Raw genomic sequence first — 25,388 nt, 5'->3', positions numbered from 1 at the left:
TTCTCTCCTATTCTTTCCATCCAAATCTCTCCCAGCACACAAACCATCCACAAAATGGGCCCTGAGAGGACAAGATATTGCGACTTGTGTCAACAGGACATCAAACCTCGTGGCTACACCACCCACCGCAAGGCTTGCGAGAAGAAAGCCGAAAAACAACGGCAGAATCAACATTTCGTTGATTCTATTCGAAGAGACACAGGTACGCACAATTTCTCGTTGTTTACAACGTCTAATTTTGCTAGCGGGTCCTTCGAATCTGCAACGGACGATGGGAGATCACATTGATACAGTGTCGAGACAGGGAGGTAAGTGCCTGTTAGTCTGATTTTAAATTGATACATTCAAGTTGAAACAGGGCAATGCAATACCTCACCTGCAGGTACTTGGAATGATCTGGATGGTGCGGAATACCAAGGTGAGCTCAAATTATGTGCTTTTACATTCATTATCGAAACTTTACTAGATCTTCCCTCGTTTCTCGATGCCGATGTCCCTGAACGCGTGGAACCCATGTTCCAGGTCGATGACATCAAGCTCGAGCACCATCCTAGCAGCGGGATCACACCAGAAGTACACGGCTTCAACGATTTCAAACGCCGTCCACCAACGTCTTCTGCCCCACCTCATAAACGTCCCTGGGCTCCATTTAAGTCACGCTTGGAGTTCGAGATAGCCGAACTTGCTCTGGAGGCCTGTCTCAACAATGATCAAACTGATCGTCTCATTACGTTGTGTAACAGGTGCGCTTCTCAATCGGAAAAATTTACGTTCAAGAACCACAAAGACATCCGCGAAAGGTGGGAAGCCGTCTCCCATCGCACTACTGGGGTTTTTTTCCTTCGTTCATTCTGATATTCATTGTCTAACAACTAAGTTTAGTTTACTCATGATGTAATATCTGTACCATACGATGATTCAATTCGACAATTCGAGCTATACTACCGGGATCTCTGGGAGTGGGCGGCAGATCTTCTCCGTGATCCTCGCTTGTTCCCACACATGGTTTTTGATGCGCAGCGCTTCTCGAAATTTGATGGCAAGACCTTCGTACGTTTCATAGACGAACCTTTCACTGCCGAAACCTTTTGGAATGTTCAAGTAGGTACTTAATCTCACTGTCAATTTTGATCGCCTTACTTTGCTTTGTAGTCACAGCTACCACCGGGCGGCAAGCCCTTAGCTTTCATTTTGTATGCGGACAAGACAAGGTTGTCGTCATTTGGTACCGCAAGAGGGTATCCTGTTGTTGCACGTCTAGCAAATCTCCCCGCGAACATTCGTAACGGACAGGGTGTGGGTAGCGGCTATGTAGTTGGATGGCTTCCGATTGTATGACACAGTAATATTGATATATCTGCGGTTGGGACTTATACTCTGACGCAGGTGAAGGAGGACAGAGACCAAGCTGGCAAGCCCAGCTGGGTCAACTTCAAGAATGCCGTTTGGCATGAATCATTCTCAAAGATCCTATCTTCGCTCGCATCAAAGTCTCATACTGGACAGTGGTTTGATTGCCCTGACAACGTTCCGCGGTGGTTCTTTCCTATTATCCTAATTTTATCTGCAGACTACGAGGAACAGTGAGTAATATCACACTTCGATGTTAATCTGAATCGCTAATGAATATCATTAACTATTTAAGATGTATTATGTCGCTAATCCGAGGGATAAAATGCCTTTGGCCATGTCCAGTGTGTCTCGTTCCCCACGACGAGCTTTTGAATACATTAAAGTGTTATCCTCCTCGAACGGCTACCCAGTCGCAGGAAGTGGTGAAGGCTGCACGAGCTGAGGCGACTGCTGAGGAGAAAGAGGAGAAACTGAAAGAGTATGGCCTTCGTGACATCATGGTAATGTTTTCTCTGTTGTAAGTTCGTTCTAACTAATCAAAGCTACAGAATGCCTTTGCGGCCATGATGCATACTGATGTACATGATGCGTTGTCATGGGACCGACTCCACTTCAATGGTGGTCTGTATCGTGACCACCTCTGGGCCGAACTTCAGAAAATCGTTGTCGGTTTGGGACGAGTGAAAGTAGCACAAATGGACAAAAAGTCAGTTTGTGACTCAAGCGCTGTAACATTGTTTTGAATTGACCCATTTAACTACTAGCTACGAAGCATTCCCGCGCTGGCGAAACTTGAAGCACTTAGCTCACGTTATGAGCATCTCTTTCGCTGATGGCAGTGTCTACGAGGACATATCAAAGGTGTGTTTTTGATTTAAACTATTACTTCATTGCCATTGACACTCTTTCAGATGGTGGTATATGCTGCGCACGCGATTTTGACGGAGGACGACAGTCCACTCGGCTATCTCCTACTCCGTTGCATTCGGCACTTTCTCGAAGTTGACGCATATGCGGCGCTTGAAGTTCACACCACTGAGACTATCAGTGCCGGCCGACATGCAGTGCAGGCATTCTCGACTTATCTTCAGGTGTGTCTACCTCAGTTCACTCAGACAATTATCCACTGATTAAGCCTATGATAGCAATATATAGAGAAAAGCGCTGATGAGAGCGACAAAAACTGGAACTTCCCCAAACTGCACATGAGTGTGCACATTTTTGACAATATCGAAGCAAAAGGTGCGACACGTAACTACAATACAAAGCCGAATGAAAGGATGCATGGGTCGCTGAAAGACTCGTACTTATTGCGCACTAATTTCAGGGATGTGGCGCCTCAGGTGACGTTCTTTTCACTCTAACTATCATTTTGATACCAATTTCATTGCAGATACTCCGCATAAACCATTGGCAAGTGGTTGCGGAGAGCATTCGCCGCCACATATCAGACCTAGACGAGTATGAGTCCGGAGGCAGCGAAGATTCGGGTGACCTGGAGGATTTAGGAGATGTGGATGATCTGGTCTCGCCGGATGCAAATGCGCCTCATGTAAGACTTGGGTCGAGGCAAGCTGCGCAGACCTTTGAGTTGATCGAGGATGCTCATAAGGAGGATGCCGCGTTCACTAATTTTCGGGTCAAGCTCAATAATTTCTTGACTGACTTTCTTCAAGTTATTCGGCTCCCTTTACCAGGTGGAAAGCGGGTACAATTCAAAGCAAGTGATAAGGTTGGTCATGTTCAGTTCGGCTCTATGTTTCGCTACACTAATATCGTTAAACAGATCACTGAGTGCCGTTTTTTGAAGGTTAACTACGAGTCCTTGGTGGATTGGCGACTACACACCGACTACCTTAGATGCAGTCCCAAGTTTTTCAATGCTGCGCGTTTTGATTGTGTTTTCATTCAGACAGAAGCCAAAGTGATATTTGGTCGCCTTCTCTTTCTGTTTGAATGTATAGTTGGGGATATCACGCTCTCTCTAGCTCTAATCCATCCTTTTGACGCTCCCACTGGTGTACGGCTCCGAAAGGACAAACACCTCAATATCTATCGTGTTCGAGCAAGACCCCGAGCGCAAGCCGAGTTTTTCTCAGTGAGGTCAATCATTCGCGGAGCTCTCCTCGTGCCGGATGGCAGTACCGATTACCTTGTCGTCGACACTGTCGACTCTGACATGTTCATTCGTGTAAAGGAGCTACATCTTGCAGCAGGGCATCCAATACGCATTTGATTGTATCCCTTCAAGTCGGCTTCCTCTCTCTATGCCTGGTAAGCCTCTCATTTTCTTCGCTCGTTGTCTCACTAATGGTCTAATTATACTAGGCTATCTTCATGCAGTAAGTCGTCGATTTTGTTGCAGCCCTTGGCTGCCCCTCAACTGTTCTGAAGGCCTTGCAGTACCGACAGAGTATGACCGCAACGACAAAGAACCTATTAGCGGCAGCCGCTCCCGGTGCTTCTGAGCAAGGTTTCCATCCTGTGCAAGGTCAACAACAGTTTGCTGGTCCCCAGAACAATCGAATCGGCCAGAACTTGGCTCAAGCCAAACCTATGGGCGGCATGGCGCCACCTGCGTCACCAGCTATGGGTGGTCCCATGAAAGATCAGAAGGATGTCAAACCCATCATGATCAATAACCCTTCAGGTATACCAGAAGGGTCACCTCACAACGCTCCTGCTGCTCCAGGCCACCCGACTCCCAATACCATCAACTCAAGTATCATGCAGTCTCCTGCTCCGAACGGGACACCTTCAGTACCTCCGGCTTCGAATCCCCCGGGCGTTGGCAACCACAACAGATTCAGCAGCAATTCGGTCTTACCTCCACCCAGCGTGTCCCTCCCTCTGCCCCGTCTTTTCATGACCCTCAGTCCAACCCTCCTATCATACCACCCAACTTCCCCTCCATGCCTATGAATACCCCACAAATGAAACCGGGCAATTCGATCCCAGTCTATCTGATCTACCAACTCACCTCATACAGACTTCGTGCAATCTATGACAGCAGCATTGGAACAGCGTGTTTCAGATGTCGCGTTGTTTGTGACCTCTGTTATAATGTTTTTTACGTCTTGATCTGACCTTGCTTGTCATAGACCTCTAACGCCGCCATGAATGCTGCAATTGCTTTAACTCCAATAGGTTCCTTGGCATTGACGTGCCGATGTGTGAGAGAGAATGACTAGGGTAGGTCGCTCTTCCATCAACATGTGGCCTTCAGTCGTGTTTTTGTTTACGTGCCTCTCATTAGTTCACTGGTATTATTACGCGCAAGACTGAATCAATGTCGTCACTCGCAGTAATGTTACGTCTAGTATACACGAGGTAAGCAGTACATCTCATCCTATATATTAGGGTGACATTCACACTGTTTTCTCCGTCACCTTACCATCGAGCATCTAGAACATGTCTCATCTCTCAGCGCGGGTGTCAGATGATGATTCAGATAGCGACTGGGACGAAGGCAATACGGACCAGGTCTCGAATAACATCCCAGGGCCTAATGCCTCCAAGGGAGAGTTAATGGAAGTATGTAGCCACCGTCTTCATCGCATAACGCTGTCTAACGTACACTCTCCTCAATACAGGCACTCAAAGCACTGCAGCTTGAGGTTCAGCAGCTGCGTGCAGACAATCGTGCCCTTAAGGAGAAAAATAAGGTTCTGGTTTCCGAGAAGCCTAAACGGAAACGGCGTGTAGAAGCACCGGATGCCCTCGTCGCCCATGAGCAAACTATCTCGTTGTATGCCCGCAAATATGGCATGACAGTGGAGATGTTCCCAGACAGCGAGCTTCTCATCAAGAAGCGCCCCGATTCACCTACACCTTTTAATAGTGCTGATCGTTACAAGACGTTGGCAACTCAAGAGTCTGCTTTCTTAGATGAACTCTATGCACATTTCCCTGAACGCATCCATGAAACGGTAATGGGTAGCGAGTACTTCAAAGACCTCGTATGTCAATTTTGCTTTTCATTCTAGCCACTACCTAATGTATTTGGTTGTTACAGGTAAATAAGTGCATCGCCGATGCTCGTTCTAACGAAATCAAGAAATTGCGTGGCGTTGCTGGAGACATATTCGAGCTTCCGGGAAAATACTTTGCCAATGCCAGTTATGACAGAGCTGCGATTGTCGACATTCAGAAGATGTTTGGAGTTTCCGGCAAGACTCAGACTTACAAGATTTTTCCGCCTCTCTTGTTCCCAAGTCTCCAAGAAGACACAACCCTCAAGACCGTTTTCGGCAACTGGACACTTTTTGCAAAGGTGCGCTATCATTCTCTCATAATTGTCCTGCTGCTCACTAGTACTCTACTGATACTGGCATATCTAGATCCTGAGGGCCTCACTCTATGGCGTCACCTCGCTTCATCAAGAGCCTTGTGGTGGATCGAAGACTAACGCTCGGAAGTGGAGTTTGCAACAAGTCACACCAGGGTCCATTGCATGGGCTGCGGTTATTGTAAGTCATTTTGATGACATTGAATCGTTCTACTACTCATACACTACTGCAACACAGGTCATTTTTCTGCTCTCGCCAGACACAGAGTTTCCAGGTTCGGGAGTTGGCAAGTCGTCAACTATCAACTACAAGGACCTCTTCTTTCAATACAAGAAGTTGCTAATTACGAAGTGGGAGACAAAACGTATCAAAACCATCGTGACTAACATCAATCGCTACGTTTTCGGTGCTGCAAAGTTGTCTACATCGATGGATCCTGCTGGTGCCGAAGATTTTTCAGAGGAGATCAACCGCGCCATGCTAGCACTTGACATGGACACTGATAGCGAAGAAGACACTCCAGTGACTCCACCGGTCTTGTCGGCACTCTCAGTATTACCCTCGGCAATATCAGCCTTACCAGCTCCTTCATTGGCGCCTGGACCTGAAGGTTCAAATCTCGTCACTCAGCCAGTCACACATCCAGACGAATCAGTATCTAGGGCTGTCATTCGCGCTAATGATTCGAATACAAGTGTCAATGCAGTAGCTAACAATGCAGATGAAGCTGATGATGATAGGACGGAATCGGGTGGAGGACAAGCAAAGGCCAAGAATACTAGGGGGAGGAAGGTTGTAGCGACGCAGGGTCCTACTCGTCGTGGACGTTCTCGTAAAGTCTAAGTGATATAATACATGATAGCTAGCTAATACCCTTGCTGTTCTCTGTCAAATCACTCAGTGTCAATACACATCTTGTCATTCTGCAGCTCAAAAGAGCGGGTGGACTGATCTTGGAGCTGTTCGGACTGCTAACCATTCCTAGTCTCAATGGCAAACAAAATTGTCGCCAAACAAGAGTCTTCGCAATAGAAGGTTTGTGCGGGTAGTGTGGCGTGCCGCCTGACACACACACGAGGCCTTGCCACCAGAGGCGAGCCATGACAGTGCAAGATATTGGTGAAACAATAAGGCTAGTCTCCATGAACCATTTCGCGGTTGCTGCATGGATACAAATAGAGTCAGCCTTAAGTGCAATAGGATTGATGTGGATACCTCACCCTGGACAATACGTTCAGCTGATTCCTTTTCGCAAGTGGACCCAGGCGACCCTTCTCCTGTGAGACCAACTCTGGGACCTTGGCGCAGATTGCATCCAGATAACAGAGCGCTGTCTGTAGAACGCTGCCTGACGTGCGAGAACAACGAAGAACCTCGTGAACAAACCCTTTCATGGGCATAACGTTGCAATGCGGGGGCTGATTGCTCGAACCAAACGTCAGGGGGGTGGGCATGGGAGATGGTTGTGTCTGAATCATCAGAGATTGTAATATAGCCAGGAGAGGGGAGCTGAGTAAAGTTTGAACGTACCAACTAAACCAGATACATATTTTGATTTCTGGGAGTCGTCCGCCGACATTCTTGGGGATAAAATTGAGGAATCCGAGTCACAGATTATCCTACAGCTGCTTGATCTGAATCGCGGGTAAGTGATGCTTACATAACAATCATTTATTATTCATTGTAAAGTTTTCACACCGGTTTACATCTCTTACAACAACCACATTGTCAGTGTGACTGTAACGTCGCTTAGACTTAGACTTGTCGTCGCTCTGCTCGGACTTTCCGTCGATTCCTCTCTTGACTGAATCCCTCTTCCCCTCCATTAATAACCTCCACACAAGTCAATGTTACCAGTGATTTGACGTCGAGCACATGGCAAACGGTGTGCAGTCTTTTTTTGGGGCGACAATTATTGAAAAGTTCTCATTGTCTAGTGACCTTATGCCTTTCGTTGGTCAATGGTACAGACATTCTGAACCATCCATTGACAGTGTGTCCAACGAATAATCGCAGTTACAGGTCAGTCTTTTTATTATATTGATACTTGATACTTTTCGCTAATGTTTTAATGCCAACCCAGACTGCACCGTCGTGGCCCAATTCCCAATGGTGTCCGCGCTACTACTGGTATGTAGAATATCTAATTTGGTGTGCTGAAGCTTATTACTGTCAAGGTCTTCTCACATCGCACAGCGACCACCAAACCGTTACCCTTCCCATGCCACACCCCACCCACACGCAAGGCGCCACTCCCTAGACCACTGCCAAATGCCTGCGGGATACCCATAGCGCCCAACCAGCATGCCACCTCTCGGTTCCACCCAAGCGCCCTTTACCCATGTCAGGCCCCATCATCGATCGCCATTTGGCAGCGGCTAGCACACTTTGCTTGGTGGTCTCTTGTTCGTCACCAAATATCTCCCGCACAAGGGCAGGGTTGGACCGGATGATGTATGGCGACCTATTAGATGAAGGGAGAAGGTTAGTGAGAGGTATCGGCAGCAACAGAAGGATCCAGAAATGATGGACAAGCGCCCCATTCATTCAAGGGAAAGATGCAGGGTATATTAGGGAGTGGGGGATTTGGCTTCAGAGGGTTTCCATTGAGTATCCGCTCATACTTGTCTTGTAATTATGGTAGAATATGACAATTCAAGATCTCTATTAAAATATCAAAACCAAGATTTCAGGTCTTCATTTCGCATTACAAGCTGCTACTTGACATTGCAATCGATTTCAACGCCATGCGGCTTTCCAGCCAAATCACTCATTACAATGACTAAGATTGATTGCCACGTGTTGCAACGGCAATTGCCATCGTAATTGCAACCGTCGTTACAGTGTGATTGCAATCGTGACTCTATTATTGAAAGGACTTTCAATCTACGCTCGGTCTTTGAATATTGAAATGCGTGACAAGGCACTTAAACCCAAATTAGGAATTTGCGACATATCCAAGTATGCCCGAGTTGTACAAAGTAACATAGAGTCTAACGAAGTATGCTCAAGTTGTGTATTCTTCAACTTGCAGAGACCCTCTGGTACTTGAGGGACACCTTGCATGACAAATTAGTACAAACACCTTGGAATTAGTACACACCGCAACGGTATCACACTACTGAGCGATAGTGATAGTAGAACTTCATGGATGCGGCAGTGGTTGTGCACTAACGTATTGTTGATGCGGCGGATTCCGACTGAATATCCCACGCTCACATAAGCTCAGATCCAGGTACCTAGGTACCTCGACTGATATCACAAGGCGATCACGTGCGACGGTGGCAGCAGTGTATTTCATTTTAGAGAACTCGGTTTATCACAGCTAGGAAATTGTGCTTATGCACATAAAAAGTTTACGTAGGTAACTTAATATGATAATCATGGTGAGAAAACAACAATCTACATATAAATCCAGTTGCATCTCGAAACTCTAAAGTACTTGTTGATTATAACGGAGGATACTGCCTCGTCAACAAATACAAAATAGTAAACAGGGACTGCGAATGGGAGCTAAACAAGAACGCCTTTTTTGGCGAGTCTTTGCCCAGTATCCACACCAGAACTGCAGCGAATAGACAGCTTCCCATAATGTATGTGTTTTCAATGAAGGCCAACATAACCAGCATATGACAAACCGTCAATATGACCTTGGTTTTGAGTATTGAACCGAGAAGGACAGGTATAGTGGGGACCCCTGGCCTTCATATCGTCTTCAAAATCACGGACATCGGTCATGATCTATAGAGATAGTCAGGGTCAAATCGTGCGATCATGTGCGTTCTACTTACTGCGTGGCATGACCGATTGACGGTCGACCACACTATCAGTTGAACGACGCTCCATGGAGACGGCAACGTGCTAATGAGATTGCCTGATCCCGACAACACGGAGAAAACCACAGCGTAGATGCCACACCTGAAGAGTATTGGTTTGCATCCCTTGTATCGTTCAAGGTGAAGACGCAGACATATCCTCGAATGATGCCATTAAAAATGGCTTTCATGCCAGGAATGCGTTTGATGACCAGGACAGGCGCAGAGGTAGAAGGCTGATGCCTGTCACTGCCAAACCTCCCGAGGAGGCGCCTCGAGATTAGCCAAAACCTCTTGAAGCTGATCGGAGTGGTCCAGAGCAAGGCAGGAACGACGAACATTGCCGTGGTGAGGAGCGTTGAAAATGGACACTGAGATAGTACCAATGCAAGGAGCACAGCGCCTGGCGGTGAGGAAAGTTCGTGCATATATAAACCAACAGGTGAGGTATGGGTCGTTGGTGGTTGTGCGGTCCAACGAAAACTCCTCTTCTTTATCCTTAAGATGGTCAGCGCCAATGGCAAGAATATCGGACGTGACGCAGACAATCATCTGCGAGGATAATTGCATGAACGACATCATCTAGTATTAAATTAATGGCCATACCGGTCTCCAGTCGATACGTCCGTTAGCGGACATCACATATGACATCAGGGCCGACAGGGCCAAACTGTTCATCGATATCACGATGGGTCGCAAGAAAAGCTCATCTGCAAGCTTCGGGATCGTGAGGGATAACATCTTGAATTGAGACTGAACGGCAGGTAAACACTACCCTCCCCTGCTTTTTATATTGAGCAGCCGCGTTCTGAAGTTTGAAAGACTGGCACAAATTAATATAGGAGATCTTATCAGAGATGCTTTGGAGCAGATTTGAAAACCATATGCCAACGTTCAAACCTGTGTTGTTATTTTTTCACCACTCACGCCCCCGGAATTTTGCGTTACTTGGAGCGGCTTAAGCCTTCGATATCTGTACGCCGGGCCACAGGCGGTATGAGAGGTCGCACAAAAGTTCTATAGTCCGGTCCAAGTCGTACACAAACGGTGTCTTACAATAGTTGGTCAGTGGGACTATACGAAGGAAGTATCAACAAACAATTCCCAGGTACGCTTTTGTTGTGCAACACTTACATTCGAACATTTAGGCATGTATTGGATTCCTGTCAAACAATGTTCACTGGCGGCAAAAGTTTTCCCGTTGTGCAATCAGTGACACCTAACTGCGCCCACTGAAAGCGCCCAAGCGAACTGCGATCTAAACGAATACTTCGTTACCGGTCAAATACGGTCAGGCCCTTACATTCACTGGGGTGACCAGGCACGCGATGGGGACAACGAGGTGCTGGTGGATGTTTGTAAGAGCCTCATGGCTGTGTACCCGTGCTATATCCTATGGCAGCTGCCGCAGTGTGTTTGCTTTGTCGGAAATTCCTGATTTGGATCTCAACACCTTGTAAAGCTTTGAAATGGGTTAAAGTCCTTGAAATCGCCATAGAGATGCGGTTGCAATAGCATTGCAACGGTATGTCCCATATCGTAAAAATCCGAAAGTGGTTGCAATCCCCGACTCCCAAGGAGGGTCTTTGTCGGTCTAATGCAGTCTAATGCCCATCATGAAGCTCTTGATTAATTCCGCGGAGATGTGCCAATAGGTGGGATGATGACATTCGACTGCTCGAAGGCGCTCTGTTGCTTCGCGACAACACTTACGCTCCCCTAGAGTTCGCATTGATCCTGCGCCACGCGCCATGGTGCAAATCACTACTGCCACCAATGTCAATATTTTTTGGCCAAGACCGGGACCCGTTCTCCTGGTTTTTCTACCATTGTCGATGGATACCGAGCATCAAGTCACCGGACTTCGTTCTTGCCACCACAGCCCAAACACAAAATGTACCTGATTGCAGATATGCCGTGGAGGGAGCCACAAGTTACAACTTGGGTACACGTTCTTCCAGGAACAACGCAAACGTAAATGACGTAGCGGGAAACGTATTAGTGGTGAAACATGTGTGGGGAAGGCAGAACGACTTGATGGACTGCAAATAAGTACGAGCGGAACTTACCGAAATATATGGGCGTTGAAATCCAAATTAGGAAATTCAAACATCCGAGTACCTGCAAAAATTAGATGGAAGTTTCAGAGTACCCTACATCATGTCACTACCCAGTGCTGTGAGGCTTGCCACCTCCTGCTCGCCAAGAGCTGTGTCCCGTCGCAGCCTTCAGTTTCTCTACCCGACACAGAGCTTTGCACACAATGATATCTCTCGGTCACCCAAAACATCATACATCCGACTTTACGCCTCGAGGTCGAAGGCGAAATCTACTGCAGACCTAGTCCCGGGATCTAAACAAGCTCTTACTTCTGAGGTTTCTCGTTTGGAATATGGAAAATCCGAGGCGAAGATGAGTGCCGCTGTCGAGTGGTACCGCAAAGAGGTAGCTGGCCTAGAGACTCGTGCAAGTGGTCGCGTTACCCCAGCCCTTCTCTCGCCAGTACGCGTAGAACTTCCAGGCAAAGGAAAGGACCTTGTGAAACTCGAGGAAGTGGCCACCATTGGCGTTCGAGATGGCTCAACCTTGATTATTACGGTGTTCGAGGAACATGTGAGCCCCTCGTCGTGGTTAGGCTCGAGGACATTCGCTCATCGGTGCACCAGTAGAATTTGAAAACAGTGGAACAGGCCCTATATGCCGCAAAGCTACCAAATATTGTTCCTCAGAAGCAGGATTCCAGGACGATCAAGATTCCCATACCTAGGTCACTCGCTTCGTCTTCCTGTGGCATGGTCGTTCATTCTTTCTCTTTTAGGCCAACAGTCGAAGCCCGCAATGCGTTGACTGCGACTGCTCAGCGAATGGCAGAAGATACCCGGGTACAACTTCGAAAAATACAACAAGCTAGTGTCAAAAAAGGTGACTACAAAAAGCACTCAGTTGAGCTCGAAGAAGTGAGTTTGACTTACTTTTTACTCATTTCATCATTTTATCTTATCCGACCTATTAGTTTCAGAAACTCGCAGATAAGAACTCTGCCGAAGTAGACAAGATTCTTGCACATATGAAGAAATCAACTGGGGCCCGGTAGGGTATCCCTCCATGGAGAGGCTGTACCCTATCGACATCTTTCAAGGCATCAAGCTTCAGGCCTCACTATCTGTGTCTACCATTATCGATGCATATACTAATTCAAGGTTCATGATACATGCGAACATTCCACATGCGACAAGAATTTTTCGACATTACTATGAGTGAAGCCGGGAAAGGCGACGGTAAGAATATTAAGAACAGCCACTGCACTGGGCCACTGCTTGATGTACTAGTTGATACATCCGAAAGAGATAAATAATAATCCAAGCTTGTCTGATCCTGTCCGTTGTTGATTACAGAAATCAAAGTCTGGCGTCCACGACGTAGGGTAAGAGTGTTGGTTTTGACTGCGCTTGAGCGACGAACAATTTGGATTGGTTAACTACGCTGCTCCTATTGTAGTTCCACATAGTTTGTAGATACGTAGACTGCAACATGAAACCTTGATAACTAGTTGAAGTTATTTACTCAGGACTGCAAAAGACCAACGGGCTCTAAGGTATAACATCTGCAAGGTATAAGTCTACAAATTCGATGGATTAGGATAATGATAACGGTCAGAACAATTTTACAACAGTGAGTAGCAGGAAAAGAATGAAGCAGACATAATGAGTGGGAATTTTCGGGTTACGTGGTCCTATGCATCTCATCAAAGGAGGTTGCCTCGGTGGTCGAGACCAAACACTAGCCAAGCGTGAGAAAACGTGCAGGACAGAGCAACACGCCACGTACAATTTGCCAGTTCACGGACACTCATCCCTACAATAGAAGTGCTCATCAGCAATGTGTCCAAGACTCATGCCGAATACTTACTGCCAATCTTCTTTCCGGAGCCTTCACCAAGGCTGCCATCCGCAAGGTTTCGCTGATGCCATATATTAACAGAGCACAAACATAAAGTATAATTTGCTCTACCTTGCGCTCCTGGAGAGCAAGAACACGATCCTCGACAGTATTGGCAATGACCAACCTGTGCACGAAGACATCTTTCTGTTGACCGAGACGGTGGACTCGGTCAAACGCCTGGCTTTCGATTGCTTCGCTCCAGCCAAGATCCAGTGAGATGACGCCTGTGAGGAGTCAGAACGCAGTGAAATAAGAAACCGGGGAGGCTCACGATTAGCCCTTGTCAGATTCAACCCAACACCTCCGCATTTCAAGGACATAAGCATAACCTGTGCAGTATTGCCCATCATGAACACTCGGACAGCCTGATCCCTTTGACTGCGACTCATCGACCCTTGGTACCTAAACCGAAAGATAACATCAACTCAGATAAGCAGGTACGAACTCATCAGAAGATTCGTACTTCACATGGAGTACTTTCTTCTCTGCAAGGAAGTCAGAGACGAGTTTGAGACATTCGGTCCACTGCGATATAATTATGGTCTGCAAATGTCATCAATACTACCATCACTATATTGTTTGGAAGTCAAGCCGCACCTTGTCGCCAGGACTTTGTTTGGCCCACTTCTCTAGGTGCTCCATCATGTGCTGAGAGTGAGAGACATTAAAAAGATTTTGCAAACGAAATGTGACAACCTACATTCATCTTTGTAGAAGGAAGGAAACGCGACATCATTTTAACTTGACCCATGGAATCAGGCACCTTCCTGGTGCTCCGGCCTATGACCACTTCTCTCTCATCTGCGTCAAGCTCATCATCAGACTCGACGACCATCGCGCGGCGCTTTCTCAGACGTTTCTTGATGTCGCGCCTGGCATCCTTCTGTTCTTCATCTTCGCCATCCTCGACAATAAAATCACTGATGTCGTCGTCGTCATTTTCCGATTCACCATCCGAGTCATACACAGCACGCTTCTTGTGGATGCGCCTGGCCCCGCCTTTGCCACTCGATCCCCGAAGTATCATGTCAGATATCTCGGGCATCTCATCATCGGAAGATGTCGACACGTCTCCGGACAACTCGGCATCAGTGGGTTCAAATGCTTCGCGAATGAAAATAGCATCCGCAGAAATGGGTGCGCGACAGCTAGGACCTGCAAAACAAAATGAGTGTAGCAAGAAGCTTTACGTGCGTGACTCACAAGGCTTCTCATTACTACGGTATTTACGAGGATCCTCTGCGTCTTGGACAAAGGGAGCATTAAGGACGTTGGCAATACACTCGCGACAAAAGGTATGGCCGCACGCCGTTATATGGGCCTCGGTGAATGTATCCATACAGATGGGGCATTCCTCACCATCGGTAGTGGCATCCAGGGACTATATCCAAGTCAATATCATGAAATCCATGTGACAAGAAAAACGCACCTCTTTTTCTGCCTGTATACGTGCCATCGCGCACTGGAAATACTTTGCTTTCAGCTTCGTGACAAAATCTGATGACACCAGTCGAACTGCGCGGGCCAGCTCAGCCTTAAGGTCATGCCCACAATCTAACTGATCTGCTGCAACAAGGGCTTCGGAAGTCTCTTGAATAAGAGCGGGATGGGAGCACACTTGTCGAAGACGCAATAGCATCACAAGGACTATTTTAAAAGAGTTATTAACAACAGTTGAGTTGGTGAGATGATGAAGCACCTTGATGATAGTTTCTAAACAAGTAGTAATTGAGATTTTTCAATTTTTTTCTGAACAGTGGGCGACTTACTTCAAGACAGTGCCAGCGCGGAGAAAACGATTGAATTTAGCTTGAGAGCGAGCTTCGACCTGAAAGACGTGCGATGAGCGCAACACATATATGTACTGGTAGAATATACCATTTGGTATATTTCGCGCTCCTCCTGGGAAAACTCTAATTTCTCCATTTCTACATGTTTTGTGGGAAGTTCGATAAGTTTCTTGCCGTCTAACATCGAATCCTTCTTGCGACGCAGCATAATCGATATGAAGATAGCCTGGAGTCTCTTGCTTGCCAATTCAGCTATAGTTAAGCACCGTTAAGTGAATGTGAGATCTTGGGCGAACATCGACGTACGATTTTTTTTCTCGATGATGGAGACGTGTCCATTAAACTGTTGCCAATCATACCAGGGACGGAAGCGAAGGAAGCGAAATAGCGCGTATGCATCTACTAGGCCGTTGATAATGGGAGTGCTGTCCGAAAATTAGTGAAAGGTGGTCTTGATGGATGAGATGCTCACCCTGTGAGGCACCAGCGATAGGTCGTGTCAAGATCGGTGACGCTACGAGATATTCCTGCAAGGTCATGAATATATAGGAGAGAGAGACGTGGCAAATATTACTGGTGCGCCGGTTGCGAATGTTCTGTGCCTCATCGAGAATAACACGGTACCATTGGACTTGAAAGAGAAGCCCAACTATGCAAAGTCAGTCTAGGTGACCACAGTGATCGCCATGGCTCACATTCTCTCTTTTTCTTCTTATGTTTCCTATCATCCCCCGAATCGCTTTCGATAAAGGAATCGGTCTTCTTCTTGCGCTTTTGAGCCTTCTGCTTGGCTTTTTCTTCCGCCTCCAGATCTGGCCATTCCAGTGCAAGAGTCTACCAGAGTCAGTAATCGATGAAAGATATCACATTCGAACGCACATGATAAGTGGTTAATACGATGTCGTATTTCATCAAGTCGGTCTTCTTGCGAGGTTTGTTGGAGCCTCAATAGAAGAGAACTTGAGATTTGAATTCAATCAACCCATATACAATTCTGAACGTACCATGGTAAACTAGACACTTCAGATTGTTGGTAGTCTTCATCTCGATCTCAAGTTTCCATTGGTCCAGTAAGGCCAACGGAGCAACGATAAGGTTCGTCTTGCATATAGGGTCATTGGAGGGGTTGGCGACGATCACCGATATTATCTGCACCGTTTTCCCTAAGCCCATCTCATCGCTCAAACAGCCTCCCTTGTCGCCACATTTCTCGCGTTCCAACGCCCATGCGACGCCAATAACCTGGTGAGCTAACAAAGAAATGGCCATTCCTGGAAGGAGATCGTACAGGCTTTTCAATCCAAGTTTTTTGAGGGCCTTGTCGACACTGGCATTACCATCGAATTGCTCCGCATTGCCAGCAGCGATCAAAAACTTGTCAATACTGCAAACAGCACAGAAATGATAACGTGAGAACGCATTCATTCTGAAAGATTCGTGACGTACTCGCCCGGGTTCGCAATCGGTCCGATAAATAGGTCTTTACCCCTCCCGTAGAAGTCGCCATCCTCGTCAAAGCGCGCATCACCGGTGTCAACACCACCGAATATTTCAGGCAGCTCCCAATCCTCCTCCGAGTCTGTGTCCAACCCCATAGCAACGTCGAGACGGACCCGTGATCCCGATGCAATAGGCTGGTAATTAAGAGTTGGATAAGAATAACCAGTATTGTCGCCGTTGTAGCGAGGGACCTGAGAAGTCATAGTGGAGGGTCCTTGACTGACGGTCCTGTCTTTCGTCAATTGAGAAAGCTTGGCTAGGGAGTAGAGGTCGTTTTGGATGTTGTTGATCCTTAAACGGGTTTCATCAGAACTGCGGTGCAAGGATGGTCGGTGGGCCACAGGAAGCACAGCCTTTTGATCTGCGAACTGTACGGGAATGTGGCCTTGCGAAGGCTGCGTGTTGGAATTGACAGGCGCTTTGGGCGGTTGAATGGTTGTGAGCTTAGATACGGAAAGAGTGGAAACGCTAGATTTGTTTTCCTCATTCTCCGCACCAAGAAACACGAGAGACGAGGAAGTGCGCTTTCGAGGAATGACAGCGTCAGCCGGCTCAGGCTTTACGGCAGTCTCAGCAGTTCCACGCCTCAATGGCAATGACACGAACACTTTCATTACTGGGGCTCGTCGCGCGGATGAACTCGGGCTGGAGAGACTATCTACATTCAGATTTGCATCGAGCTGTGCCAACAAACCACCTCGCGGCGGCTTTGTATTGACGGCGACGTTTGACGGAAGTACATTTGGCTGCGCAATCATTGTCATAATAGAGCTGGCAGAAAATACGATTCTACTTACTGTTCCATTCTTGATCGCTTTTCCAGCATGAAGGGTTTTGACGCGCAGAAGTCTCGCTTGTTTGTGCCTCGGTGTACCGGCATGGACCTAAAAAGGTTATGTTCATAGGCAAAAGAAACTTGCATATGCAATACCATACCGTATAATTAGCCAAACTACCAAAACCATCTGCTTTGCCACCCGAGCGGCCAGATCTGGCACCCAATGGGATATTGATAGCAGCGCAAGCCTGCTCCAAGCAGGTGACCACGCCATCTATAAATTTAACTCAACAAATCTTCACATCCACAATTGGGAGCGCATACATCCTGTCTTTGGCTGCAACGTGACTCTAAACTATAATTAAGGTCATCAAAGAAGTATTGATGTGACACCGGATGATAGAAACGTACGTTGGTGTCATAAGGATCTATATCTAGATGCCGGCGAAGCGCTGTGAGATAGGACTTGGGAATAGACGCGTCCTGAAATGTGTTCAACCTTGCCGCACAAATAACGCCGCACAGACGAACGCCAATTAACATGTACTTACCTTCACGTGTTTCTGAAGGCCGAGCTGCTCCCTTGCGATAGCAAGAATATCAGGCTGATGTGACGACGTGTCCATCGTGGCATCAAGATGTAGGATAAGCGCTAGCAACAAAATGGAAGAAGTGCAAACTGAAAGACGGGACGCGACCGTGACACGACTTTAAGACGCGTTTGTTTGTCATTCTTTGGTTGTCCGCATTTGGATTGAATGACCCAGCTGACCCAGCTCCCCTTTGGCCACGTTGACTTCTTTAAAGAGAACCTTAACTTTGATCCATGGTCTGCGCAAGGGACGACTACATATATCCTTTGAGCGCTCGTCGATGATTTCATGGTGATTGCCTTCTATCCTTATTCAGCCCTCTTTCTGTGAACGACAGTCCTCGGATGGCATAGATCAAGCTCCTACCATTGACACTGCTCGCGGCCATCGACAACGCGTTTTGTGCAGCCTAGTGAAATATCTTTCTCATTATTCGGGTGAAGGACCACAACCCGGATTCTGCCAATGGAACTGCCGATTTAATGACCCAACTTATCTATGGGATTTATTTGTGAGCGTACTTCTTTCTCGACTTATACCCTCAGTCCGTGGTGTCATATGACCGTGGTTTGTGTACAGGTTCACTGGCTCTGACTCCGTTCCTGACTTCCGGCAATCTACTAGCTCGACCCTTTAGATATTAAGGGTTGAGGTCTACAACCTGAGTTTAGGAGCTTATGCCAGTGGAAGAAGGCGCAAAGATGGGCACACGGAGCGCTGCAATGTCATAATAATAATCAGTGACATGGTAAGATAAGACACCACGTTATTTGACGCATGAATCTGTCTTTGGGCTATTGCTGTATCCGTAGGTCACATGGTCTCGCACAAGGTTCGACATTACTATTTCTGGCTAGACCTGTATCCCGTGAGTTGAGGTTATGCATACACCAGGCAAAGCTACTGATGCAAGGCCAACCACAGTTACTGACTTAGGATTATGAACACGTCCGTTATTTGTACTTCCGCGTGAGCGTGATCTTACTCTCTTTGGAGCCAGAAGTATTCCTTGCCGTTGACCCTTGCTTAGTCTAGAGGTTCCTCTCGGTTCTCCGCCGCTATTTGACAACCATGTCTTCAGGCTACGGAATGCAGACACATCAGTCTTCGAACCCTCTACGCATTCCAAGATCTCTTCGAGTGACATTAAAATATGTTCAGAAGCAAATTTGCTGATCAGCCCAGCAATAAACTCGCGCGTCGTGCCATGAACCATACTGCACCGATATGAAAGCAAAAAAACGACTCGCACATCAGGAGCCTTGGCAGTTACCATTGGTATGCGTTTACTAGTCACTCGCTGAGCTGAAGGGGATAAGGTGACGCACAAGAACGACGAGAAGATACTTGTGCGTTTACTGCAAGCATCATTGACAGGTTAAATAAGATCAAGATCCAAATAATGATTTAATCAGTATCCGAAAGCTATAAACTTTCCTGCGGTCAACTGAGAAGTGATACGAAGATGTAGAGGAGAGATTGCATTGAAACAAAGGACATGTGGTAAACGAGGAAACAATGTCAGTTGTTCGCCACTGCACTAGAGCTTCGAATCCAGCACGTGAACCAGGAGTGAGTGCATTATAGCCTCTGAAGAGGCTGATCATAGGAGTGTCCGTGTTGACAGGCCGTGGATTAGGCAGCTCCTGTTCCTCAGCAGGAACAATCAAGAAATCCCCCATTGTCCTCGACGGCATCTGTCGTCGTGGCCCTACAATCAGCCCGGGCCTCGTTCTCGGCAAGGGTGTCATTATGAGATGCTGATGCTTACGCGACTACTGGTTGAACCAACCGCTTCCGCGATTCTGTTTGGGTCTGGCTCTGCAACTCTAAATGCTGTCAAAGCCGACGTACTGTTAACCCTGGCTCCTAGAGGGTGTCCAGAAGTCTGAGAGTTGGTCATTTAAGTTGATATATATCTGATATACAGACTATAGGCGCAGAGTTCTTGAATAAGCGAAAGTGCTGCAAGCAAATGCGAAAGGAAGAAGACAAGATGGACGACACGCGCGTTTGCTCGCTTAGTAAGCACTGGTTTGATTTATTTGCTCGCAGGCCCGCATAGGGCAGAGCTTCGGTGAGTATTGTCGTTGAATCCGGGAATTACTCATACTCACGCAAAGTTCGTGTGGGCAGTTGACCCATAGAAGCACCAGCTGGCGCAAGTGCCAGCGTCACTGGCGGATATCAATGTTGTTAAAGCAACAACAACGGCGAGGACGAAATAGACACGCATTGTTACGATGATGTGAAGGAGGACCAATTCAAATATTTTGGTGGACGATATAGAAGATGCCCCTTCTATGTAGTCTCCGTTGTTGAGCAGTTGCTGTAACTGTTTGGCGCGGTCCGACTCCAGGCGAATTCTGAATATCCTGAAAATCAATGACCTATTAACTGGAATTACCTTTTGAATAGATGGTATCTGCGATGCCAGCAAATTGCCAGCTAAGAGATTTGCGTTGTTGTAGTAAGGTATTGACAATTTGGTATGGGAACAGTCAAGATACCCACCTGTGAGTCTCAGATAGCACTGTACTTCGCACTTACTGGTATCTCAGTGTGAGTGTAAATCCATTTCAAGGTTACCTTCATGGCAGAAATGGTTAGTGAAGACATCAGTTGACGAGTTTTACACAAGGTCCAATCTGTGTCATTACAACATGGCGTTACCGTTACTATGATCTTGACGTCCTAACATAAGTACCAAGCCCAACATCCGATTATACTGTCCTCTGATACATATCCACAACAACATGACACGAGGCAAGCCGCAAGTAGTTTTCTTGGCATTGCCTTCCGTTACATGTCCTGACGTGGTGACATAAACTCATACCCATGGCCCATCATTCAACAGTTCATGTCGAGTGCGTACAATGATACCCTAGGAACAGGCATCACGGTCGTAGGCAGCTTCCGACTTGGGCGAACAGGCTGATCCATTTGGGGATCGTCCGTTATTACAGGTTCTGGTAACTTGCGACTTGAATATGAGTTCTGCCTGTTGTGGGTCATCTCCTGCGAAAAGTAATGGAATCATGCGTTGATGATAACGGCTCAACGACTGACTGTGTTGTAATCAAGAGATGGACTCTTTGCTTCATCTCTTGTCAACGACGCTGTTAAGATATGCATCGCCTGTTCGGATGACTTAGAGCCGCATAACCACTGTGACCAATTGCACACACCTTATTATTAGCTTTTGATGGCCGTCCCAAAGACGCATTGCTGAATGCGCGAGAAAGAGTGAGACGTTCCCGCCGCAAATCTTGATACTCTGACAACGTTTCATCCAGTCGGTTGTGCAGTTCTGCCTGCTCCTTGCGAAGCTTCGCAGCCTCCGCTCGGAAAGCGTCTCTCTCCCGACGAATCTCAACGAGATCGCTGAGTAATCTAGCGTTATCTGCCTGCAGTTGTTGAATGACCTTCCGTTGACGAGAGTGGACGCTTTGTAACTGCTCGATCAACATTGTGGAGGGCTTTTCCATGGAGTTCGGAATAGGGAGTGCACAGAAGGTCGGAATTTCGAAGTGGCTTGAGCGTCGATCACCGGAGGTAACTTCTCTTTTTATTAGTAGAACGATATTATACTACTACGCATCACCATCAGGACAGCATGATGTTTGATCCAAAAACGTGCACACCCACCGGAAGCCCCACGTAGCTAATACTAGCAGTGACATGTTAACGGGTGTTGTTCCGGGGTTGAAACGTTGACCGGCGTGATGGAACGATAAGTTTCTATTTTCGCTGCTGCCTCTCATGGTATAATTTGTACCCGGCTGTGTTGCCGTTGATTCCTTTGATGTGCTCAGTACAAGGGTTATAGAGTCTGTGCACTGCTTCTGACTGCCTCCTGTTGAGGAAGGCTGATATTGACACTGCGATTATGATGTGATCATGTAATCCCGCTTGTAGGGCCTTGTCAGTAGCTGTGCATTGCATTAACACGTATCAACAAGCGCCGGCATGCAAATTCAATGTTACCGTAGCATCGCGTTGCAGGATATCCGAATCAATGTCCGCGTCACCGGATCTGGATGAGTTCAGCGCTGTGTGGAAGAAACCTAGAAGACAGCGTTGTTCCGGCCTTGAACAGTCTTGAACCCGTCGGTACGAAGATTAAGCATCAAGTGCTCAAGTGATAAGAAACCTTTAAGCTTCGTGCTGTTGAGCCAGAATACTTACTGTGCTAGTAATACTAGTACTTACTAGTGTGTTGGTTGGCTTTTAATGGGTCGGCAATTAGAAAAATTAGAATCGAGTTTGAAAATGCATCGCCATGATTTGGACGTTCAACTTCTCGCGATCGCGCAGGGCTATCAACACAAGGATAGGAATTTAAACGTCCCTCTATCATCATACACTGAGATATCCAGAAGGTGTGTTTGTGTGTTTCAACCATGTCTTGTATATTTTCCCACGCATCTAATACTTTGCTTCCACAGCACCTGATTCGAGGCTCGTCAGCTTGAGCGGTAGTCCTATGTGCTCCAAGTTTCAGATCTTTAACGCATCCTATGTTTGTCTCCAAAGACATATATCCTTGGATCGTCCCTGAAGGCCTGACAGCCTGAGATGGTGTCGACTTTTTTGTTCGGAGGTGTGACTATTCTTGGCGACCGCACGTAATTACCCCACTATCAGCACTATCATAGTACAATTACGGAAGGCCAGGCCTCCAGCGCGTGCTTCAGTTACGCATTCTTCTATCATGCGCCTCATGCTTGCTCGGATTCAGTACTCAGTCGTGCGGGCGAGTCGCCGAAAGTCACAGCGGCGCGCGGTTAAGTATGTAATACTTCGTTCCACAGGGTCTCCAGCTCCAGACCACCCCTTCTCCAGCTGTCAGCGCGGCTACTCTCGCCCGACCATCGCCGCTCGAGATATATGAATGCCCTCGAGCTTTCCTCCGCTCATGTTTTCACACTTCGTCACCATGAGATACTGGCTTGTGTTTGGGGTCTTTGCGTCTTATATATCTTCTGTGAAGGGCTATAGTCTCATCCGCGAATACTCGGGGCAGAGCTTCTTCGATCGCTGGGACTTTTATGGCGATTATGACAACCTTAACTGCAGGTGAGCATCGTATCCGCCATTCCTTATATTCTGCTACAGTATAAAACATGATGCAGGTAATGTCCTATGGGCCAACGAGTCCTATGCAGCCAGTCAGAAGCTGGCGTACATAGACAGTGGAGGAAATGCCATTATCAAAGTGGACAACACAACAAACGTGCCTCTGGGCCAGAACCGTAGCACAGTACGCAAAACACAAGAGGCGAGCACCGGGTACTTATCAGAGCTCAACAGGTTCGCATAACAAGTCAAGACACATATGATATCGGAAGCGTTTGGATAATCGACCTCAGTCACATACCGTTTGGATGCTCGGTATGTTATGAGAAACTTGATTCACTTGCTGTTAGTATCTGAACTATTTACTTGAGGTATGGCCCGCATTTTGGACTTTTGGTGCGCGTGATGCTGTTGGTTTTGATCTCACCCACTGACGCGACTTTGTAGGGCCCAACTGGCCGCAGGATGGAGAAATAGATATAATCGAGGCCATTAATATGATGACTTATAACCAAATGAGTATTCATACCACGCCAGGATGCACTGATAATGGATCAGAATATCAACTTGGTATAAGCGGTCCAACGACCGACTGTTCTCAACCCCCTGGATGCACAGTGATGGAAACTTCTCCGAATAGTTATGCAAGCGATTTTGCGGCAGCTGGTGGGGGAGTTTGGGCAACGCAATTTGATGTATCGGGTATCTTGTACGTAGTTGCACGTGTTGCATCCTTACCATCCTTAAGGCTAACAATCACTTGTAGTATCTGGTTCTGGAGTGTGCGGCGTATTCCTAGGTTTGATGAATATTGCAATGTGCTGACATGTGTTTCAGCGCCCCAACATACCTGCTTCCATCAATCAAGCTAACTCAGCTTCGGTGGACGTCACTCAATGGGGAACTCCGCATGCCAGTTATTTTTCTAACACTTGCAACATTACCCAGTTCTACACCGCGCAGAATCTGGTTTTAGATATTACTCTTTGCGGAGTCTGGTGAGTCCTGCCATACCTCGTAGCGCATGACCTTCATAATCATGTTACATATAGGGCAGGTGTTGGATCAAACTATGCTTCGACGTGTGCCAACGCAGGTCCAACAGGTCAATGTGTGAGTGCTCATAGCTGAAAATGACATATTTTATCTCAAACGCTTGTCATACAGTACGAGGACTGCGTAGTCGGGCCTGGAAGTCCACGATATGATGATGCATATTTCAACATATCATATGTTCGTGCATATACCTCTGCTCTACCATCTGCATCTGCCACTGCAACGACATCCACCAATCCTACAAGGGTAACGGCTACACGTCAAAGTGGGAAATCCACGCGAAACTACGATCACAATGGGTGGAGTGCAGTGGTGATGTTTCTCATTGCGGCCCCGATTGCCGTGATCGGTTCATGGCCACTCATGTTCAAAAAGCTGCATTACCGGGGCATGCCAGTGTAATCTGCATACTTTTACTTTTACTATTGACTGCTTAGGGATGACCGAGATAACTTATGACTGCATTTATATCTAGATTGCACGATGGACAAGGGACGGATTGATGTATTGTTATTATGGACATGTAAACGACAGACTTTCTTTTGTACCATGTGTGCAGATGGACATCGTCGTGCTGTGGCAATCTATAGCTTCAGGTTTTAAAGCTTCAAGTCTTATTGTCGACCTTCACATGTCCTTGAATAGTGTATGTATCTATCTTTTCAATGGTACGATATTGATACCTTTCTTTTATGTGCCGGCAGTTGATGGGTTCGCCCACGAGGACTAGCTTCGCGCAAGAACGAATTCGGTTCCTAGATAACACATTTTTGGCGGTCTGGCTTTTCCTGGGGCATTCTGGATCTGGTAGTTTGATCATTCTAGAAACCAAGATCAGACTGTCAACGAGTGACCCCAATCCTATCGCTCTCTGTTCTTCTCAGAAGTGATCTTATTCTGGGCTCGATGTTCTTTTCGAACAACACGTTCCCGCACGTCAATGCGCGTGGGGTTTCAACGTACCTTTCATCAAAACTTCCGTACATCCCACTGATATCGCCTATTCACAATAACGATGTGAGTTCTTCCCCCCTTTTGTTACCATTGAGACCAAAAATTAGATATACGGCATACGGCATTGCTTCTCGGTCAGTGGTAAAAGTGCGCTGCCATGCAAGGCACGAGCGACAGGAAGTCCAACGTGACAGGGGCTGTCGCGGACAGTGCGGGGGGCGCACATGATGATGGGTCTC

General features: G+C 47.1%; 9 protein-coding genes across 9 annotated transcripts; 6 read left to right on the top strand and 3 right to left on the bottom strand.

The window, feature by feature from the left end:
- Positions 1 to 513: 513 nt before the first annotated feature.
- Positions 514 to 3,589, top strand: F5891DRAFT_942390 (uncharacterized protein; the record flags this gene model as incomplete). The annotated part of the gene is made up of 11 exons (XM_041374420.1): positions 514 to 831; positions 883 to 1,101; positions 1,153 to 1,332; positions 1,387 to 1,583; positions 1,646 to 1,853; positions 1,902 to 2,059; positions 2,118 to 2,214; positions 2,265 to 2,446; positions 2,516 to 2,696; positions 2,747 to 3,085; positions 3,140 to 3,589. 11 exons carry the CDS (start codon positions 514 to 516, stop codon positions 3,587 to 3,589), a joined length of 2,529 nt encoding a protein of 842 aa, XP_041231911.1.
- Positions 3,590 to 3,620: 31 nt separating this feature from the next.
- Positions 3,621 to 4,275, top strand: F5891DRAFT_1244598 (uncharacterized protein; the record flags this gene model as incomplete). The annotated part of the gene is made up of 3 exons (XM_041369781.1): positions 3,621 to 3,627; positions 3,682 to 3,695; positions 3,748 to 4,275. 3 exons carry the CDS (start codon positions 3,621 to 3,623, stop codon positions 4,273 to 4,275), a joined length of 549 nt encoding a protein of 182 aa, XP_041231910.1.
- Positions 4,276 to 4,764: 489 nt separating this feature from the next.
- On the top strand, positions 4,765 to 6,485 carry F5891DRAFT_1182582 (uncharacterized protein; the record flags this gene model as incomplete). Its single annotated transcript, XM_041366184.1, has 5 exons — positions 4,765 to 4,887; positions 4,947 to 5,312; positions 5,369 to 5,626; positions 5,694 to 5,822; positions 5,880 to 6,485. 5 exons carry the CDS (start codon positions 4,765 to 4,767, stop codon positions 6,483 to 6,485), a joined length of 1,482 nt encoding a protein of 493 aa, XP_041231909.1.
- An 815-nt stretch (positions 6,486 to 7,300) lies between these two features.
- Positions 7,301 to 8,323, top strand: F5891DRAFT_1005130 (uncharacterized protein). The gene is made up of 3 exons (XM_041360382.1): positions 7,301 to 7,664; positions 7,726 to 7,772; positions 7,820 to 8,323. The coding sequence occupies exons 2-3, from the start codon at positions 7,752 to 7,754 to the stop codon at positions 8,093 to 8,095; spliced, it is 297 nt and encodes a 98-aa protein (XP_041231908.1). The 5' UTR covers positions 7,301 to 7,664; positions 7,726 to 7,751; the 3' UTR covers positions 8,096 to 8,323.
- A 768-nt stretch (positions 8,324 to 9,091) lies between these two features.
- Positions 9,092 to 10,198, bottom strand: F5891DRAFT_1125661 (uncharacterized protein; the record flags this gene model as incomplete). The annotated part of the gene is made up of 7 exons (XM_041363991.1): positions 9,092 to 9,339; positions 9,368 to 9,383; positions 9,434 to 9,583; positions 9,613 to 9,706; positions 9,749 to 9,860; positions 9,898 to 10,009; positions 10,064 to 10,198. 7 exons carry the CDS (start codon positions 10,196 to 10,198, stop codon positions 9,092 to 9,094), a joined length of 867 nt encoding a protein of 288 aa, XP_041231907.1.
- A 1,419-nt stretch (positions 10,199 to 11,617) lies between these two features.
- Positions 11,618 to 12,832, top strand: F5891DRAFT_1161747 (ribosome recycling factor domain-containing protein; the record flags this gene model as incomplete). The annotated part of the gene is made up of 4 exons (XM_041365266.1): positions 11,618 to 11,635; positions 11,708 to 12,070; positions 12,127 to 12,414; positions 12,471 to 12,832. The coding sequence occupies 4 exons, from the start codon at positions 11,618 to 11,620 to the stop codon at positions 12,549 to 12,551; spliced, it is 750 nt and encodes a 249-aa protein (XP_041231906.1). The 3' UTR covers positions 12,552 to 12,832.
- A 61-nt stretch (positions 12,833 to 12,893) lies between these two features.
- Positions 12,894 to 18,148, bottom strand: F5891DRAFT_1005113 (SNF2 family N-terminal domain-containing protein). The gene is made up of 25 exons (XM_041360381.1): positions 18,019 to 18,148; positions 17,879 to 17,950; positions 17,792 to 17,822; positions 17,626 to 17,741; positions 17,487 to 17,573; positions 16,636 to 17,435; positions 16,194 to 16,573; positions 16,069 to 16,133; positions 15,885 to 16,023; positions 15,764 to 15,838; positions 15,662 to 15,716; positions 15,496 to 15,614; positions 15,278 to 15,441; positions 15,169 to 15,227; positions 15,099 to 15,112; positions 14,829 to 15,046; positions 14,603 to 14,780; positions 14,100 to 14,554; positions 13,997 to 14,047; positions 13,863 to 13,942; positions 13,671 to 13,801; positions 13,469 to 13,623; positions 13,367 to 13,418; positions 13,286 to 13,312; positions 12,894 to 13,237 (listed from the first exon to the last, which is right to left on the bottom strand). Exons 1-25 carry the CDS (start codon positions 18,091 to 18,093, stop codon positions 13,203 to 13,205), a joined length of 3,633 nt encoding a protein of 1,210 aa, XP_041231905.1. The 5' UTR covers positions 18,094 to 18,148; the 3' UTR covers positions 12,894 to 13,202.
- Positions 18,149 to 20,690: 2,542 nt separating this feature from the next.
- On the bottom strand, positions 20,691 to 21,854 carry F5891DRAFT_559669 (uncharacterized protein). Its single transcript, XM_041372262.1, has 3 exons — positions 21,249 to 21,854; positions 21,130 to 21,198; positions 20,691 to 21,078 (listed from the first exon to the last, which is right to left on the bottom strand). Exons 1-3 carry the CDS (start codon positions 21,546 to 21,548, stop codon positions 20,911 to 20,913), a joined length of 537 nt encoding a protein of 178 aa, XP_041231904.1. The 5' UTR covers positions 21,549 to 21,854; the 3' UTR covers positions 20,691 to 20,910.
- Positions 21,855 to 22,999: 1,145 nt separating this feature from the next.
- Positions 23,000 to 24,597, top strand: F5891DRAFT_1125658 (glycoside hydrolase family 16 protein; the record flags this gene model as incomplete). The annotated part of the gene is made up of 10 exons (XM_041363990.1): positions 23,000 to 23,139; positions 23,179 to 23,323; positions 23,374 to 23,454; positions 23,511 to 23,535; positions 23,587 to 23,848; positions 23,906 to 23,921; positions 23,977 to 24,137; positions 24,192 to 24,252; positions 24,307 to 24,454; positions 24,506 to 24,597. 10 exons carry the CDS (start codon positions 23,000 to 23,002, stop codon positions 24,595 to 24,597), a joined length of 1,131 nt encoding a protein of 376 aa, XP_041231903.1.
- Positions 24,598 to 25,388: the final 791 nt, after the last annotated feature.

The sequence above is a fragment of the Suillus fuscotomentosus genome (assembly GCF_016647785.1).
Source record: "Suillus fuscotomentosus strain FC203 chromosome Unknown F5891scaffold_5, whole genome shotgun sequence".
NCBI classification, from domain to species: domain Eukaryota; kingdom Fungi; phylum Basidiomycota; class Agaricomycetes; order Boletales; family Suillaceae; genus Suillus; species Suillus fuscotomentosus.
This window is presented reverse-complemented; position numbering and strand designations above follow the sequence as displayed.